At 40.1% G+C, this 17,988-nt stretch overlaps 1 protein-coding gene across 1 annotated transcript in view; it reads left to right on the top strand.

Moving 5' to 3' along the window:
• CPQ (carboxypeptidase Q) overlaps window positions 1-17,988 on the top strand; it is a 146,665-nt gene that overhangs the window by 12,225 nt on the left and 116,452 nt on the right. Inside the window, exons 2-3 of the mRNA XM_058032012.1 lie at window positions 5,370-5,828; window positions 17,754-17,961. Coding sequence (XP_057887995.1) covers window positions 5,402-5,828; window positions 17,754-17,961 — 635 coding nt within the window. The 5' untranslated portion in view covers window positions 5,370-5,401. The remainder of the gene's footprint in view (window positions 1-5,369; window positions 5,829-17,753; window positions 17,962-17,988) is intronic.

The following is a 17,988-nucleotide window of genomic DNA, read 5'->3' as shown; positions in this document are numbered from 1 at the left end:
TTATTCTTTTCCATCTGTAATATTTAAGTAATTTATATTGTAATGTTTTTAATGGTAGAAATGCCAGTTAGCCTGATTAAAGTTTGGATGTGCCCTTCTTTTATAAAGGGCACCATTGAAAGATGAAAATCCCAATGAGCTTGCACTTTAGCATCAAAGACAGCAGTTAGGTATAGACAAGTTGGCCCCACAATAAGTGGAAGTATCCTTAAAGTAGCTACTAATAAATGTATCTTCTGACACCCTCTGCACTACCTGCATTGTATTGTTTTGTACATTTCATTCTTTCATACTAATTTGAGCTGGAAAAGACTTGTTTTCTGCCTTCAGTTTATCTTTTTCTTCCACGTACTTAGAACTTTTCTCCCTTGATTTTTTAAGACCCTTTCAGCTTGTGTCTCTGCTCTCCTTTCATATTCCAAATTACACATCTAGTTTGAAAGACATCTTTTGAGCTCTAGTCCAGAGTGCCTTTTTAAGCAGGGTCAGCTGAAGCAGGTTGTCCAGGCCCTAGACAACCATGACATTCCATGCTTAGAGAGGTTTGCAAATGTCCCTGTATGGACACTTCTACACCATCTCTTTGGCCAACTCTTCCAGTGTTTCACTACCCTCACTTAAAAAAAAAAAAAGAAAAAAAAGGTGCTTTCGGTGTAATTTAATATATTTCAGTTTGTTTCCATTGACTCTTGTTCTCTTGGTGGGCACCACTGGAAAGAGCCTGGCTGTCTTCTTTGTTCCCTCCCATCAGGTGTTTCTATCTGCTGATTAATCCCTCCCTCTCCTTCTGGAGAAGAAAATAATATTTTCTTCTCTAGACTGAACAGTTAAAGCTTTCTCAGCCTCTGCTGACAGGGATACTGGATACTCCAGTCCCTTAATAATCTCTGTGGCCCTTTGTTGCACTCTCCAGCATGTCCACATCTCTCTCATCATTTCACATACTGGGAAGCCCAGGAATGAAGAAATAATCCAGGTCTGGCTTCTCTAATGCTGACTAGAGGGAAAGATCACATCCCTCTGGCTACTGGCAACACTCCTGATGTGCAGCCCATCAGGCTCTGGTCTTTGCCAACATGAGGTTTTGGACTCATCCTCTGCCAACTCCTTTCCAGCTGGGTATGCCCAGCCTGTCTTAATGCATGGGGGTTAGTCTTCCCCAGATGCAGGACTTATTGAATTTATAAGGTTCCTGCCTGCCTCTTCACACAACCATCTACACAGCCACTCCTCCCAACTTCCCATTATTGGAAGCCACACTCTGTTGAAGTATCTAGATTATTAATGGAGATTTATAAGAGTTCTGGAACAGGTATGGACTTTTAGGGATCACCACTAGCTACCATCTGCCAGCTAGATGTCACTCAGAATCCTCTGAGCTTGGCTGTTCAGTTGATTTTCAATCCACCTCACTGCTCATCCAGGCTATACTTCATCACCTTCCCTGAGACTTTTATGGAGACTGTCAACTGCCTTATTAATGTAAAAGGGAAACAAATCCACTGCTCTGTCCTCATCTACCAAGCCAGCAATTTTGTCCTAGATGAGCATCACGTTCATGATGCAATTTCCCCTTTGTAAATCCATGCTAACTATTCTGAGTCACCTTCTTGACCTTCATACGTGTGGAAGTAATTTTCAGGATTTTTCTCCTGTCTGCTTGCCAGAGCTTGATGTGAGGCTGACTGGTCTGTAGTTCTTATTGTAGCTCATTTTATTTCTTGCTCTTCTCAAAGATAGGAGTGAGGTAACAAGAGTGGCCTCATAATGAAACCAGTTCTCAATGTTTGTGGGTGCAACCCATGAGGCCCCATGGATTTATATATGTACAGTTTAAGTGCTACTTGGTCTTCCACACTCCAGACTTTTCCCTTTTAAATGTTCTGCTAGTATTTTGCAGGGAAAAATATCTCTTCCTGTGAACTGTATTCAGAGCATTTCCTTCTTTCTGTATGGAGTCAGGTACTGCTATGGCTGGATGCTCTCTTTCTGCTTCATGGACAATAAAACACATTGAACAACTTTGATTGCCCTGTTATTTTTTATTAATTCAGCTTGCACTGTGAAGTTCATTTGCTGAGTCTTAACTAGTTAGATGTGGAAAAATAAGTAATCTCCTTTGCTAGATGATTCACTGGGGTGATAAAGTTGCAGAGACTGGGAAAACAGATGTGTAATTCTTTCCCTGGACTAGCAGTGGAGTGATTCTCTGTTGCAGTCTGAGTATGATGTTATTTTACCCAGCAGGGAAATATTTCAGATAGCTGCTTTTGAACAGATTATGCTGGAGTATTCAAGGAAAGCACAATAAATTACATTCCTTTTTTTTTGTTCTTGACCAGGGTTTGAATTAGTTATGTTCCTCTTACAATGCATTGGAGGCAGTGAAATGCTGTGCAACACAGAAGTGTTGCATCCACAAAAGTTGTGGGAACATATCTGTTCTCAGTGTTGAGTGGGAAATTCCTGGAAGAAGTATATCTCTTAAATGCAGGTCCTCTGGGGCAGTCTTTGGAGTGTGGATGCTGCTGGTTTTGAATGAGGCTAGGAAGAATAAAGAAAACATGTCTTATTTAAGGGAAATGTGATAACTGCAGGTGCATCCGTCCATTGAAAAAAACTGCATGAAGTTGGTAGCTGGGGGCTCTTTGAGGTGGCCAGTGCTATTTAGCTAATCCCTCTGTGCCTTCTGCGTAACAGCTAAGTGTGTCTGCCTTTTCTGGTAGATTTTGCAAACTCTTAAACAAACAGACCCCCAGACAGTAGGTTTTTGAAACTCAGTCTACAGAATTGTGTTACTCCAGTCAGCACTTACCCATTTTTTATGCTGGCTTCTTTGTGCATGATGAACTTCACAAAAATCAGGGAACAAGCATGTTCATCCTGAGAAAATGACTGATGTCTCTAGAGGAGGATGTCTAAGAGCATGTAATTAACTGGCTAAGGGAAAGTACATGAAGAAAGTGCAGAGCATAGCAATAAAAATACACCAATACTCTCTGTGTAGTATAACCACAAATAAACAGTAACTCAGACTATAAAAGGCATTTTGCAGTTCTCAGGCAGTGTCCTGACATAACCCAAGTCTTCTGCTCCTGGTTGTGTAAGACCTTTGCCTTGTCTGTCTCAGAGAAATCTCTGTGATAGATTTATCATTCAGAGATAAAATCAATGATGATTTTTTGTCATTTTGCAAAAAATGATGCTTCACTGTGAATAATTTATTACTTCCTTGATCTCAAACTTAGGGGACATTTGGATAGTTAAGGAGAATACCTTAGTATTCCTCTATTGCTAAATCTATTGTTTAAATTGCTGTTTATGAAAAGACCCATAAAGGTCTATGAAAAGCTGACAGTTTGTGTTGGTTGTCATATGATCTAGGCTTGGTGACTCCAAAATGATTGTATGAGTGGTTTTTTTGTGGGCATTGGGGTGTTTTAGTTTATTTGTTTCTGAATTTTGGTGGTTTATGGATCCTAGAAATGTGGTTAGTATTCTGACTCTTTCTGTGTTTTATTTCTGCATTGCACAGCCAGTGTTTCACATGGCATCTCATGGGTGCATGCCTGGTGGCTGTTTCAGATGGCGTCTTATGGGTGCATGCCGGATGGATTATCCCCCCTTTTTGGGAGCTGATCAGAAGCTCTCATAAATGTTTGGGTTGCCCCTTCCCACAGACAGCACAGGGAGACAGGGCATGGGGGTTTTGGTCAGTTCATCACTGAGATTTTCTTCTGCTGCTTGGGGAGAGGAGTCTGTCCCCTGTGAGGCCATGGGGTCCCTCCCACAGGAGACAGCTCTCCATGGACTTCTCCAGTGTGGGTGCACTCCCAGGAGCAGCAGCCAAACCCCACCTGCTGCACCGTGAGTCCCTCCCACAGGCACACAGCCCTCCCAGAACTGCTGTGGTGTGTGGGCCTCTTTCCATGGGGTGCTGTCCTCCATGAACAGGCTGCTCCAGCCTGGAGCAGGGGCCTGCTCTCTCCACCAGATCACCCACTGGATCACAGCCTCCTCCAGGGATCCACCAGCTCCAGCATGGGCACCTCCCCACGGGCTGTGGGTGGATCTGTGCATCCCTCATGGATCCCCATGGGCTGTGGGTGGGTCTCTGCATCCCCCATGGATCCCCACAGGCTGTGGGTGGATCTCTGCATCCCTCATAGATCCCCACAGGCTGTGGGTGGATCTCTGCATCCCTCATGGATCCCCAAGGGCTGTGGGTGGATCTCTGCATCCCTCATCCTTCTCTGATTAGGAGCAAAAAACCTGTGACTTTGGATTTTCTTCTCAAGTATGTCATCACAGAGGTGTTACCAACCTCTCTCATTGGCCCAGTTTTGGCCAGCAGCATGTCCATCTTCAGAGCCATCAACCATTGGCTCTGCCAGACATGGTGGGAGGCTTCCAGCAGTTAGAAGAAGTTAGGTAAGAACAGTTAAGTAGATGAAAAGAAGTAAAGTGTTATAATAATAATGATGATAATAATAAAAAAATAAAAAAGCCCAAGAAAAACAAGTGATGCACAGTCCAATTGCTCACCACCTGCTGACCAATGCCCAGCCTTTCCCTGAGAAGTGATCAGGCCCTTCCAGTCAACTCCCCCAGTTTGTGTACTCAACTTGGTATGGAATATCCCTTTGGTCAGTGTAGGTCAGTTGTCCTGGCTGTGCTCCCTCCCAGCTTCTTGTGCAGCTCCTCATTCACAGAGCATGAGACACTGGAAAGTCCTTGATTTAGGGTAAGCACTGCTTAGCAACAACCAAAACATCAGTGTGTTATCAATGTTATTCTAATGCTGAATTCAAACCAGAACACTGTATCACTTACTAAGCAGAAAATGATCTCTATCCTAGCCAAAACTAGGTCACTGGAGGCATTGGAGCTAAAGCTTAAATCTTTTTAGTACAATAGAAAGTACTTTTCTGATTATGAAGATGGAGATCAGGAAGAACTTTTATTCATGAATGGTATAAGAAAAGTTTTTGTCTGGATGTTTTGTGTAAAGGCATTTGATTTGACACTTCTGAAGTCCTGCTCCTAACAGAAAGGAGATGCAAAACTCCTCCTGCATGGGAGCAGCCCTGGGTTTTGATGCTTTGAAGAATGTGTTTATTTAAAGAGATGCAGCATTCCAAGAATATTTCTAAAGACCACAAAGTTTGTGTCCAGTGGTCATTTGCTTTCAATAACTCTGTCTTCAAGTTGAGTTTACTTTTCTGCTAGTTCTGATCAAAGCATTTTCATGATAAACTAATTTCGTTTCATTTCATTTCTGTCTGCCAATCCAAATAACTAAAAGTATTGCTGATAGGCGTATGGTTTTTTTAACTTTCTTTTTTTTATTATTTTTTCCTCTCCAACAGGCCATCTGTGGAAAAGAAGAAAGAGAAAAAGAATGAAGCACTTATTCTTAATATTTCTCATGAATTTATTACACCAGTATGCTGGGAAATCTTTGAGAAGAGATGGAAGTTCCCTGAAGTCATTTGAAGACATTAAAAATGAGATAGCTGGCTATACTGATATTGCTAAGGCTATTATTGATCTTGCTGTTCATGGAAAGGCTCAGAACAGATCCTATGAAAGATTAGCAGTTTTTGCTGACACCATAGGACCTAGACTTAGTGGTTCAAAAAACTTAGAGGCAGCCATCAAATATATGTTCAGTGCCCTGCAGAAGGATGGGCTGGAAAATGTGCATCTAGAGCCTGTGAAAGTACCACACTGGGAAAGAGGAGAAGAGTTTGCAGTGATGCTGGAACCAAGGAATCATAGCATTGCTATTTTGGGACTTGGGAACAGTATTGCAACTCCTCCAGAAGGTAACACTTCCTTTTGGAATTACATGTGACTTGCTTTTTAAGAGAAACTGTATTGTACCCCTGGTAACTTCTCTCAGTAGTCAAACTGTGCTTATCTTCTTGCTATAATAGTTCTGCAAAACAAGATGCTATTTTCCTAGGACTTTTCTATTATGGCATGGTTGTGGCTGGTGCAGTTTATGTTAATAGAGTCTGGTTGAACAGACTTGTAAAATTAGAGTTGATTCCTGAAATTTCCATTAAGTTTATACCTTTTTTTTTTTTTTTTTTTTTTTTTTTTTTTTTTAACACTGCTGAATGTCATTTGCAAAGATTCTGGTCCTCCATTGTGGTTGGTAGGAAGAAAGTTCTCCATGGGGTGTCAAGTTGACACATGATTTCTCCTTCTCTTCATGTGCCCTATTTTGCCAGGCTCAGCCCTTCACTCCTGTGAAAAGCAAGGCAGCAGGAAAAGGAGATAAGCTTGGAGAGTTCAAGCCCCTCACTAAACCTAGCAGTTGGTATCTGTGTGCCCTTCCCTTCCTTTCCCTTCCCTTCCCTTCCCTTCCCTTCCCTTCCCTTCCCTTCCCTTCCCTTCCCTTCCCTTCCCTTCCCTTCCCTTCCCTTCCCTTCCCTTCCCTTCCCTTCCCTTCCCTTCCCTTCCCTTCCCTTCCCTTCCCTTCCCTTCCCTTCCCTTCCCTTCCCTTCCCTTCCCTTCCCTTCCCTTCCCTTCCCTTCCCTTCCCCTGTCTCATGCTCAGTTTGGAACTCACTGTTCACACTGTTTACATGCTCGCTTTGTCACTTTCCTGTCACTGAACTGTGTGTTGCCTTTTAGATGATCATGTGTGATATGTCACTCAGGAGCAAGAATAAACATTAGCTGCACATAAAAAGATTCTGGTCTTTTAAACCCCAAAATATTAGATTGCCTACAAACAAAATGATTTATAAGATTCTCTATTTGTACTTATTGATGTGAGGCTTTGAGGATTGTTATTTAAAGGCCAGATGAGAACCTTCTTCTGTGACTGCTCTCCATAAAAAACAATATACTTATTCCTAGACCACTTCAAAAGCATTTGTATTCCTTTATGAGAAAATAAATTTAGTTTAGGAAACAAAAGGTAACATGATGCTCATAATTTTTTTTATGAATTGTAAATTTTTGTGATAGCAACCTTTCTGTTTGAAATGAAACAACATATAAAACTGTTGGGTTTAGAAAAAATATATAGCTCGTCAAAATGCAACAAATAAAACTGGGTAGTTTAAGATATGCTTGGAATAAATTATACTTGGTTTGCAAAACTGCTGCTGTGAATTTTATCTAAGACAGTTCTGTTGTATTGAGGTAAACACATGCCTAAAATGCAAAGCAACTAGAACCATTACTATCTGTTTGTCCGATGAAATGTGCAAGGTTTAGTATTTGATAGAAGAAAATTTAGAGCAAATTTTAAGCCTACGACTTATTTTGTATTCTTTCCAGTCTTATTCCAAGCTTCCTAAAAAGTAAGCTAAAATTAAAAGGTCTTTTTTGGTGTTTAGGAAGTGTTGCTGAACCTGAAAAGAGAACCTGCAATTTAATTTTGGCAAACATCTTCACATCCTGAGAAGTCTGTTTTTCATTTCTCTTTCTTACTTGTGTAGTTATTTGCACTTGCCTGGTTTTACTCCTAGGTTTGCTTTTTTTTTTTTTTAGTGGTATACTGAATTTACATGTTAAAAACACTCAGGCTAATTATGTCCTTCTTTTTCATCTGTAAAGATCTGGTATCATGAAAAATATGATTGTATTATCCAGTGCTGGTTCAAAACCCCCACATCATTCTTTCTCACAATTTCACTTTCCTCTGAGATCTGCCATGTTTCTGAAGAGGTATGTGTGTTGGTACTAGAAGACTTTATGGCAATGAAATCTCTCACAAAAGACTGGGACATTTCTCACACTTCATGGAATAATTTTGATTAAATTACTTACCTTCTGACTCTCCTACCATTTGTGCCTGTTCTGATTTCTGCTGGTCTCATCTCACTGTATGCAAACTGTGACAGGTTTTTGTGCTTGGGAAGGTTGTGTGGGGTAGCTGATCCCTGGTGAGCACTTGGCTCTTGTTCTGATCACTGGACCATCCTCCTGGCTGATGGAAATGTCTCATAAGCTGCTCATCACCAGCCTCTGCAGGCAGGGGAATCAAAGGCATGCTGTTGGGAAAAGTGCCTGTCCTAAAACTCTCACTAATACCAAGCATGGAATAAAAAATGTGTTTATTATTATTAATAAAACCACTGCATTATCACTTCTGAGGATTGTCGCGGTGCCTTATTCTTAATAAAAAGGAATAGAAGGCTGCCTTAAATGGCATCAGAAATAGTTGAACAATTTCCCTAATTGAGGGATTATCAGCAGTTCTGATACATCTTGTTCTAGGCATGAAGTTGTGGGGGTATGCCTCTTCCTGTAATCTAAATAATGCAACTCAATATGAGATGCCTGATGCCAGTTATCCTGTTGTTACAGTACTGTTGTTACATGGGATCAAACTAGGGAGATCTACTGCTGCTGTGCTGAGCTTTGGCAGAGGGACGTTTTAAAGGCTGAAGCCTGTCCTTCAGATGTTGGCTCTATGATGATTCTTTGCCTCTAAAGTGGAATGTGCAGATGATTGCTGAAGTTGTTTGCTGTTAGCTTGATAGTTACTACTTGTTTTAAGTCAGTGTTCCTGTCAGGATATGTTCCAGACCCCTCAGTTTCCAAACCACTGTCTCAATACAGCCCAAACAGATCCCTTCCTTGACACTACTGATGCCTGTGAGACAGAGTTGGACTTCTTGTCTTTTAAGGTCTCTGAATGGGGTTAAAGTTAGAGGGGCTAACTCCCCCATCCCAGCAGGAGGTACAGGAGACCATTTCTTGCTTTTTCATCTTTTCAGTTATGTCCTGTATTCCTCTCTTCCCATGATTTGGCCCCAGGCTTGTGGCCGAAGAAGCTAAGAAAATAGCAGACATTGACAGAAGCTTAAAACTTGGTGCTGGACTTGGTGTCCTTTGGTTCTCTCAGAGCCCCTCCTGAAGCTCAGCACCCCAAGCAAGTGCTCAGGAGGGCTCTTCATTACCATAGCAATAGCCTAAGGGCAGTTAGAAACCTGGGGTCCTTGGGGTTGCTTTATGATGCTGTATCCCCAGTTGTCTGTTCTGTTTGTGCTGCATATTGAGTTCTGCACCTTTAAGACTGGTTCTGAGAGCGAAGAAGGGGGAAAAGAAGAGCACAGTTTGTTTTCAGAAACTGCACTCACTCCTCTGAATTCCTGCTCCTGGACTGTTGTCTGCAGCACGGACAGACAACGTGAGAGCTCTTCTTTGCTTTTTAGTTAGGTTTTTTTTAGCTAGCTGAGGCAGAGAAGTTCCCTGGACTGTGTTTTTGCTTTTTCTTGAAACTGTTGAAACCTGCTCTGTATTAAAAACCCAGAAAAACACTGGGACCTCACACCTGTGGCCCATCAGGGTTTGGGATACAGCATTCTCCAGTGCAGGAGGGACTGATAAGAGACTGAGCAAGCTGAGTTACACCCCATGACAAGGACTTTCCTCAATTTGCCATCTCTTCAGAACATCGAGAGGTTTTATTGTTTAATATTATTCATTTTTTATGCTTGTAAACACTTTGCTTGTTAAATAAACAGTATCTTCCACTTTTCTCCAAGGAAATATTTTCCTGAACCAGTTGGCGGAGGGGCCACTTGAATTTGCTTTCTAGAGGGACCCCATTCAGAGGTTTCCCCCCAAATTTGCCCTAAACCAGGACACCTGGCTTTGGATGTTGGAAATGCAGGGTTTAATTTCCCTTCTGTCCATGGAAATTCAAACCAGTGTTTTCTAAGAGGAACCCAATGGCTAGAGCACATGCTGAGGTTGGTTACTTTCCATTTCAGCATACACCATGCAAGTGTAGAAAAAATCTGCAATGCTTCAGGGCAGGAACAGGAAGCCCTAAATAGTAGCAATATTTTTAGCTATGAAGTCCAAGCCAGTCAATTGACTCCAGGATACCAGGAGTGTCTCTTCCTGCAGGTCTTCTAACTCATGCCTATGGCATTGAAACCCTACTGGGATGTGCACAGAGCTTTTCTCATTTATTTGATTTTATGAGATTTGCCCACTTTCGCTCAGATACAGAACAGTTGGGTGATGTGCAGGAGGCTTTTCAGTACCTTGTGATCTTGTGGATAAAATCCTACTTTCTTCTTCATGACTGGGAAATATGCCAAGATGTCGAGTTCCCAGATTCCATCTGATTTACAGCAAAAAAGGAGAGTACAGAAAAGGTTAGATTTTTCTATTGAAGAGGAAAAACCTCCAACATTCTCCCTCTCCAAGTGTATTCCAAGATTTGAAGGTGCTGGGTCAAAGAGAAAGTTTTCACTTCCTTTGATCTCTTTACAAGGAGGGAGTCACTTCACTGCCCGCTTTAGTGACAGGGAGAGAAGAAACATAAAAGAGAGTGACCTGGATTTCCAGAAATCAGCAGGGGCTGAAAATAGTCATCACCTTGAAGAAATGGATTCCTAGGTAGCAAACAGGATTGAATGATAGAAAGTGCTCGGTTTTGGGAGCTGGAAAACTGGGGGTTTACCATATTTAGTCAATGTCTTTGTCTCATTTACAGTGTTTCAACATTGGCAAGACATAGATATATATATAGAGAGAGAGATTGTGTTGATTTCTGGTGGTACTGATTATATCTCCCAAATATAATTGTTGCTTTGAGAATCCCATAATTGAAGGAAAGTGGTAGTTTAGCAGATGTTTGACCATAAAGTATCAAAGAGTTTGTTTTTTTGCATGTGTTTTAAAATGCACTTTTTTTACCCTGATGAGTGACCATGCCCTTTAATTTTAAAGAAATACTGACAAGCAGAACCAACTTCAGAGCAGCCTACCTTGAAATGTCTCTTCAAAAAAAAGGAACAGTCTCTGTTTTTTTATATACTGCTGGTTGCAGCAAAACTGTAATTAAAAAAATATGAAAATTATCCATTGGCAGACTTTTTCCTATTTTTTGTGTTCAAGGGATTTTTTTTGTTTGTTTAACTGTCAACATTTGCTCCAGCTGTGCTCTTATAGGTGATAGGAGCTTTGCAGTTACATAATATGAAAGCAATTCCAGTCTGTTCTGTATAAAATGGGGATAATGTTGTCTTGAAGTTGTTGGTGTGGGCTGTTGCTGTCGGTCCACCAGGAATGCTGCTGAAAGAGGTGGTCTAGCTCCTGTCCTCATTGATGCATTTTGTCCCCAGTGTTGATCATCCTCTTCTTTATCTCAGTGGTGAAGTGGATTAGGGAATTCGGCTAGATAAACAAAAGGCCAATAAAAAAGTTATTTTTAAAGTGTATCAGAGGATTTACCCTTAGGTTGCCAGCATTTTGGATGACCACTGATCTCCTGGAAGAGATGCTTCTGGAGGGACTTGGGTACCCCTTAGATGAGGGGTTCAGTGCAGAGAACAGGGGTTGGAGAGAGTCACAGGCATGAGAGCACAGTGCACAGCAAAGCCCTCCTGTCTTCACTGGATTCCTCTTCTTTCATGTGTGAGGAGCTATTGATGGACATCTTGAGACCATGAGGCTCAGTATTGCATACCTGAATTGTTTATTATTACTTAGAGTAGCACTGCTTGTACTGTGGTAATTATGCTTCTGGTTTTCATGGAATGTAGAAGGTGACATTTGTGAAGGACATCAGACACTGTGGTGTTCACTGGCCCAGCATCTGGGCTAGAAGTTAGTGCAGTAGCATTTCAAAGATTTAGAGGGTAGAAGTATCTGCATGGCTTTGAGATGGACATGCTGTCTGGGGACAACATGGGTTCCAGTTGCTACTTTAACCACTGTTCAGGTGAACTGTGTTGATTGCCAGTGGTAAACAAGTGAATTTTCTGGTCTTGTCTTTTTGCAGCGTCACTGAGTTGAGGGTGGTTACCTCAAGGCTGTTAAGGCCAGGCTGAAGCTATTGAGGGCAGGATTTGAGTATGATTTTCTGCGTGTGTGGGGTATGCAGACACAGCTGGATGGCCACATTACCTTCATCCCAAGGGATAGCCAGCAGTGACTGGCACTTTTGGCTCACTGAGGAGAAAATTGTTGTCCTCAGCTCTTCCTGCCTTGAGCACCTGTGTCCTCAGGAACTGATTTTTGTGGATCTTAGTTTTGGGTGCCTGATTCTCCCTACACATTGCATAGCAAGCCTGTGCTCTGTCCAGGGCTGCTCCTGGGAGCACCTAACCTGTTGCCCCACTCTTTTGGCATCCAAGGCTTTGTGCTGGGGATTAGGACAAACCCATTTCCTCCTAGGATTTGTGCTGTGCAGTAAGCTACATGTCATTGAAACCAAACTGTTCTAAAGAGATCCAGTACTTGCTGGAAATTTTAAGTCATATTTGTAAAAAACCTAACTATTATATAGTGTATATTTTTCTCTGTGTTCTTAAGGAATGGTACCATATGTTTAGTCTCTGTGCAAAACATCAGAGCTGAATAGCCTCACATCCTTTTTTATAACTGTCTCGTGTAATTTTATTTTCATGAAGTATTTCTCTTTGCTGTTCCACAGAGTAGGAAGGTCACATTTTCTAGAAGTATAGTTCATATTTTACAAAATTCTTCTTCCTGATAAAACCCTCTTCTTCATTCTACAGTTCCCTTAAAATATTTAGTATTTGCTTCATATTATAATTATTATATTAGTATATGTTTATATGTGTGGACAGAGCAAATGTGTTTCTAGGTGTTAGAATATTTCAGATTTTCAGTACATGCTAATAATTTTTGAGGGGGGAAAAAAAAGAAGTGATGATATTAATCTTTCATTTGCTTCAGCCTGACACAAAACCGTAATTGGATGAGGTCATTAGAAACACAGAATTTGAGTCTGTTTTTCTAAAAATCTAGTTGAAGTTTGTGGAGCATTGCAGGAAAGCTGAACAAATTCCTGGAGAGTTTTTGGAAAGCAATATGTTTTTAAGAGTGGTGTGCTAGAAGTTGAGGAGGAAAATGTTTTCTGAGCTGATTTTAGAGGATGTTGAACTTAAAAAAAGGATTTAATGCCAGGTCTCTAATCTTACTTAGCTTTGAAGCATATATTTGCATTTCCCCTCCACTCCCCAAGACCTTCTTTCCTTTGACCTGTCCCAACAACTGCCTTATCTCCAGACATACCTACCTACCTACCTACCTACCTACCTACCTACCTACCTACCTACCTACCTACCTACCTTTGTATCATATGACCCATGCAAAAAAATTCTAGGCTCTGTGAAAGAAGCTACCTTGCAAATGGGCACCAGACAGTGCTTGTGGGCTGTGTCTGAAAGAAGCAGGGCATGTTACTTTTAATCTGGAGAGATGCTCAAGTCTGAAGGACAATGGGAATAGCCAGACTAAGGTAAGAAAAGCTTGGGGCTACTGCTTGCATGTTTCCAGGGTCAGTATAGAATACAGTACGCCTGATGAAGTAGCTCTGGGCTAAGTTAGCTTTGTGGGCAGAGCTGAAGTAGAAACAGAGAAATCTGGGATGTTGCAGGAGATGAGGTGTGAGAGTGGCTGGTGTGTGAGGCAGGCCTGCAATCACCACGTGGGGGTCAGGCACTGTGGCTGTGGTGTGTTGTTGCTCCTGCTCTACCATGAAGGGCTGTCTTGATTTCCTGCCCTGATATCCTGATGCCTGGTTCTGATGAATGGGGAGGTAACATCCTGTCTCCTCCTTGCTCTCATGGCTACATGAGAGGCCAGGACATGTTTCAGATACATCTCCTCCAGTTTCAGAATTTCCGCTGTTGTCAGAACAATTACATGTGTTGTTGACTTTTTGTGTTGATACTTCTTTTCTAGATTTGTCTTGTCTAGGCTTAGAATTACTGTATTTTAGTTGTTTTCAGCAAAAATTGCCTTGCCTATCAGCTTATTTATTTGCCAGTGGTAGCTTCAGTGCATGTGGGTCAATAGCATCACTGTTCCATACTGTGATTTGTAGAAGAAATCATAATTCTTACTTTAGTGTGAAGTAAATGAAGTTTAGGAGGTCCATAGGAATGAGTTGTTTGCTTGCTGCTATTGAAAAGAATTTATTGTCAAATTAATGATGACTGCATTTGGCTTTGTAACTGGATCTCCAAGGTACTGATTTTATTACCTGAATGACAAAAATGAGACTGGGGGAAAAAAAGAAGAGAGTAAGGCCATAGTTAAGTAATGAGGAAATTGGTATCTAATAAGATTAAACAGTATGCAAGTAATATTTCTTTCTGGGTTTACTAAATATAAATCTTTTTAATATAATAATAGATTATAACTAACTTGATTGAATTTCTTTGTGTTTGTGGATGGAGTGTTTCTGGGATAAGTAAAAATGTATTCTGTATGAAATTTCATTGATGTTTTAATAAAGATCCACCAGTTTCTAAAAATCTGATCATAGGGTTTTTCTTTTTCCTTTTTTTCTTTCTCTTCACTGAAACTTGTTACTAACACAGACAGATGCACATATCTAGATACTGATATTACTTAAGTATTAGCTGCAGTTCATCTTGGGGAGAAGTTATCTTGTGAGGAATCCCCTTTGAACTAATCTACTCCTTCACTGCTGGGAGGTAAACAGCTGTGAGGAGGTGACTCTCCAGACAGAATTGTTGATGCCAGGAATCAGACTTCTTCTGTACAGCAGTATTACACACAGCTGATTTATGGGTGCTTTTATATATATGTGTGTGTGCATGTGTATATATAAAAAAATATATATACATATAAAAATATATATGTATATAAATTTATATATATACACAATCAGTCATGTGTTCAACCTGCCTGTGACAGATTTTAGATGGCTAATGCATACCGTACTATTATTTCAACTAGCAGTGTGATCCTCAAAGCTGTGACATATTCAAGTTTTGAAATAGAAACACACATTTCAGCGTACAGAGGACTTTGTAAAATAAAATTTTGTTGATAAGTGAAAATTGCTTGCTTGTTCCCACCATTAATACCCTTCCTATACCTTAATTCTCAGAAAGAATAGCATACAATTTTCTGTTTAATATGAGAAATGAGAGGGAACCCATAGTACTACCTAGATTTATTGTTCACTCACCCAACCCAACAATATGTTTCATGTGATGAGATCAAATGAATAGTCTTCAGCTTTACTCACTTAGCCAAGTTGGTCATGTTTGAAATTCTGCTTTCTATGATTCATGCCCTTTACTTTGCTAATTCCCCAAATACTCTGTATTCATCTCTTGGACTGTGTGTTTTATAATCTTTATATCTTGCTTAAGTAAGCAGGAAGTCTGTCTCCCTCCTTACATGGGGTTTCTGAAAAATTCTGTTCAATAACACACCGCCAATAATGTAATGATAAGTGTAAGAGACAGTACCATGGGAAGCAGAGCCATGAGGCACTGAATTGGTAGGAGATGTTAGGGTAGATTTCTAGTTTGCTTAAAGGCTCAGTAAGGTGGACCATTTCCAATTTCTAAAGGAAATAACTCATTCTCCTTAAACAGGTAAACTGTTGGGATTTTTGTTCTATTTCTCCTTTTGCACAAAAGGTTTAAGGGTGATTTGTGTATGTATGTCCACATATTTGTTTAAGATAAACATTGCTCTTGTAACTTCAGTCAAAGAATCTGAAATTATATAAAATGGCACTAAAATGCAAATGAGTAATTGAATTAGTCAGAAGCTACACAAGAGTGAAGTTTTATGTTGTTATGGAAAGTAGTGTAATTCATGTTCTATGTATACCATGCTGCCATTAAGTAAAACTTGCAGAAAGAACATTTGTTTTCTTCATTTTATCAAAGGATGCCTTTATTTAGCATCTTTGGGGACATTTGAGGGTAGAGATACTGAGCTATAATTTGCAACTCTTCCCTTAGTACAAATTTCCAGTAATTCTCACTGTACAAACTCCTGATGCCTGTCATCTAGGAAGGGCCATACATTCATTTCACCATCACATTTCTTAGGAATTTTAATTAGGAATTATTGTTATTATGATTCCTATTTCTTAGGAATCGTACTTACTAGCTGTGTTTAGCTTTCTTGAAAAGCTTTGCAGAGTTGGTGTTTGTTCATGTATGCAGTAATGCCCAGAAGAATTACACTCCTTGCTTCCCTTGACAAACAGCCACCAAGACATGTGTCCTTCCAGTGCCTGCTGCACGATCCAAGTGGAGCACTGGGGAGAGATAAAATGAAATAGAGATTGCAGTATCAACCCAACTTCTCTTGTGGAAAATGAAATTTTGCAGATACCTGGCTTTATTTTCAGTTGCATGGTTTCCTACCCAAAATTATCCTGTTGCTGAGAGGTTCCTTAGCTAGGTGGCTGAACCTGCCATTAATTACAAGCAGTTGGAGTCTGCTAGTATGCTCACCTGCCGCCAACAGCAGCTAGTAATATGTGAAGGTGATTCTTTGGTTTGCCTTTCTAAAACATTGACAGGTTAAGGTAAGAATCTGAATAGTTAAAATTTTGATCCCTCTCACACTAGGCTATTATTGTAGCTGAAACTCACTTTTGTTGTAGCAGTAAATGTCTGTCCTACTCTTAGTGGTACATTCTAATGAAACCAAACTTCTGGAATGGTTTCTTTAAGGTTTTGAAGTGTGATTTCATCTTAAAGAAGCCGTGAGCCTGGGCACACTGATGCTGGGAGACATTACCTTCCTATTTTTCTAAGAGTTTTTCTTGTTTATTGTGGCTTTAAATACAAGTCTCTGAAATCCTCTAAATAATTCTTATTTCACACACAAAAAACCAACAACCAACCAACTGGGAAAAAAAGGAGAATAATTTTGTTCTTAAAAGCATGATAATTTCACTTCATTCTGACAAATCCTCGCTAGAGGATTTATTATTAGTTTCAGCTTTCATTTATGTATTTTGTGACTATCGGATGAAATGTACAACACAAAAATTTCAGACATCCATTACTTCTTCTATATTTAGAAGCAAAGTACCAGCCTGTGTTGTTAAGCAGTCTCTACTTATCTCTGTAACCAATCAACAAAATTGAATTTTCAGCATTGTTGTCATTTTAATGAATTACTTCTCAAATGCTGTGAAATATAATTCCTCAATTAATGTCCTTAAAAGTTAGAAGGATTCTCTGTCTTATCTGTAACATTCTTTGTTTTTTCAAGTAAGATAATACAGCAATTTAAAACTATTCCAACTATTAAAAACAAAGATTGGGGTGGGATCTAACTTAATGTGTGTGAATTGTCCTGCACAGGAACCTGCCTGTGTTTTATGTATCATGAACCGGGAAGTGTGGATTCCTAGAAAAACTCCCCAAAGGAGATCCAATAGAACTGTTATATTCTCCTGATTTAAATATGAAGATGATATTATTATTATTATTATTAAGCACACTGCAAAATTTGTTGACACTGCAGAGCTTTAATTTAATTTAATTTACTAATTAAATAATTTTATAGGAGTTACAGTCTAAAAAGATGGGCTTCCAGCTGTCTTATGTTAAGCTAAGTTGTTTAGCAACATATCAAAACATTTCCATGAAAAGATTACTATCTTTTTTTAATTAATCTCATGGGCAGCTTTTGCAAATGTTTTGGTACTACAAATGATTACAGTAAGACATTAAAGCCGATGCAGAGAGCAAAATTCCCCCCATGTATCCTTCTTGCCCTTCAGGTTATGTTTTAATTCCAGCCTGATAGCATGGTTTACAGGGTTCTAGCTCATCTGTTTGGTACTGATCCCTGATGTAGCATTTCACATCATCTTCCTTCCTCAGGAATAAAACCTAACGCTGATTTCCTGAGTGCTGCACAGTCCATGCTTTTCTGTCTGCTAGAAGTGGCCACAGGAGAGCTATAGGAAAGCAGTGCTAAAACCACTGTAATACTTTCTTTCAGGAATTACAGCAGAAGTGATGGTTGTAGCCTCATTTGATGAACTGCGCAAACGAGCTCGGGAGGCCAAGGGGAAGATTGTCGTCTACAACCAACCTTTCATCAGTTATGGTGAAACTGTGCAATACAGGTTACAGGGAGCAGTGGAAGCTGCTAAAGTTGGAGCAGTGGCATCCCTCATTAGGTCTATTGCTTCTTTTTCTATTCACAGGTAAGCATTTTTCTCTTTTCTTCCTGC

Source organism: Melospiza georgiana, chromosome 1 (genome assembly GCF_028018845.1).
Source record: "Melospiza georgiana isolate bMelGeo1 chromosome 1, bMelGeo1.pri, whole genome shotgun sequence".
Taxonomy (NCBI): domain Eukaryota; kingdom Metazoa; phylum Chordata; class Aves; order Passeriformes; family Passerellidae; genus Melospiza; species Melospiza georgiana.
The sequence above is the reverse complement of the archived record's forward strand: the minus strand, read 5'-3'. Positions and strand labels throughout refer to the sequence as shown.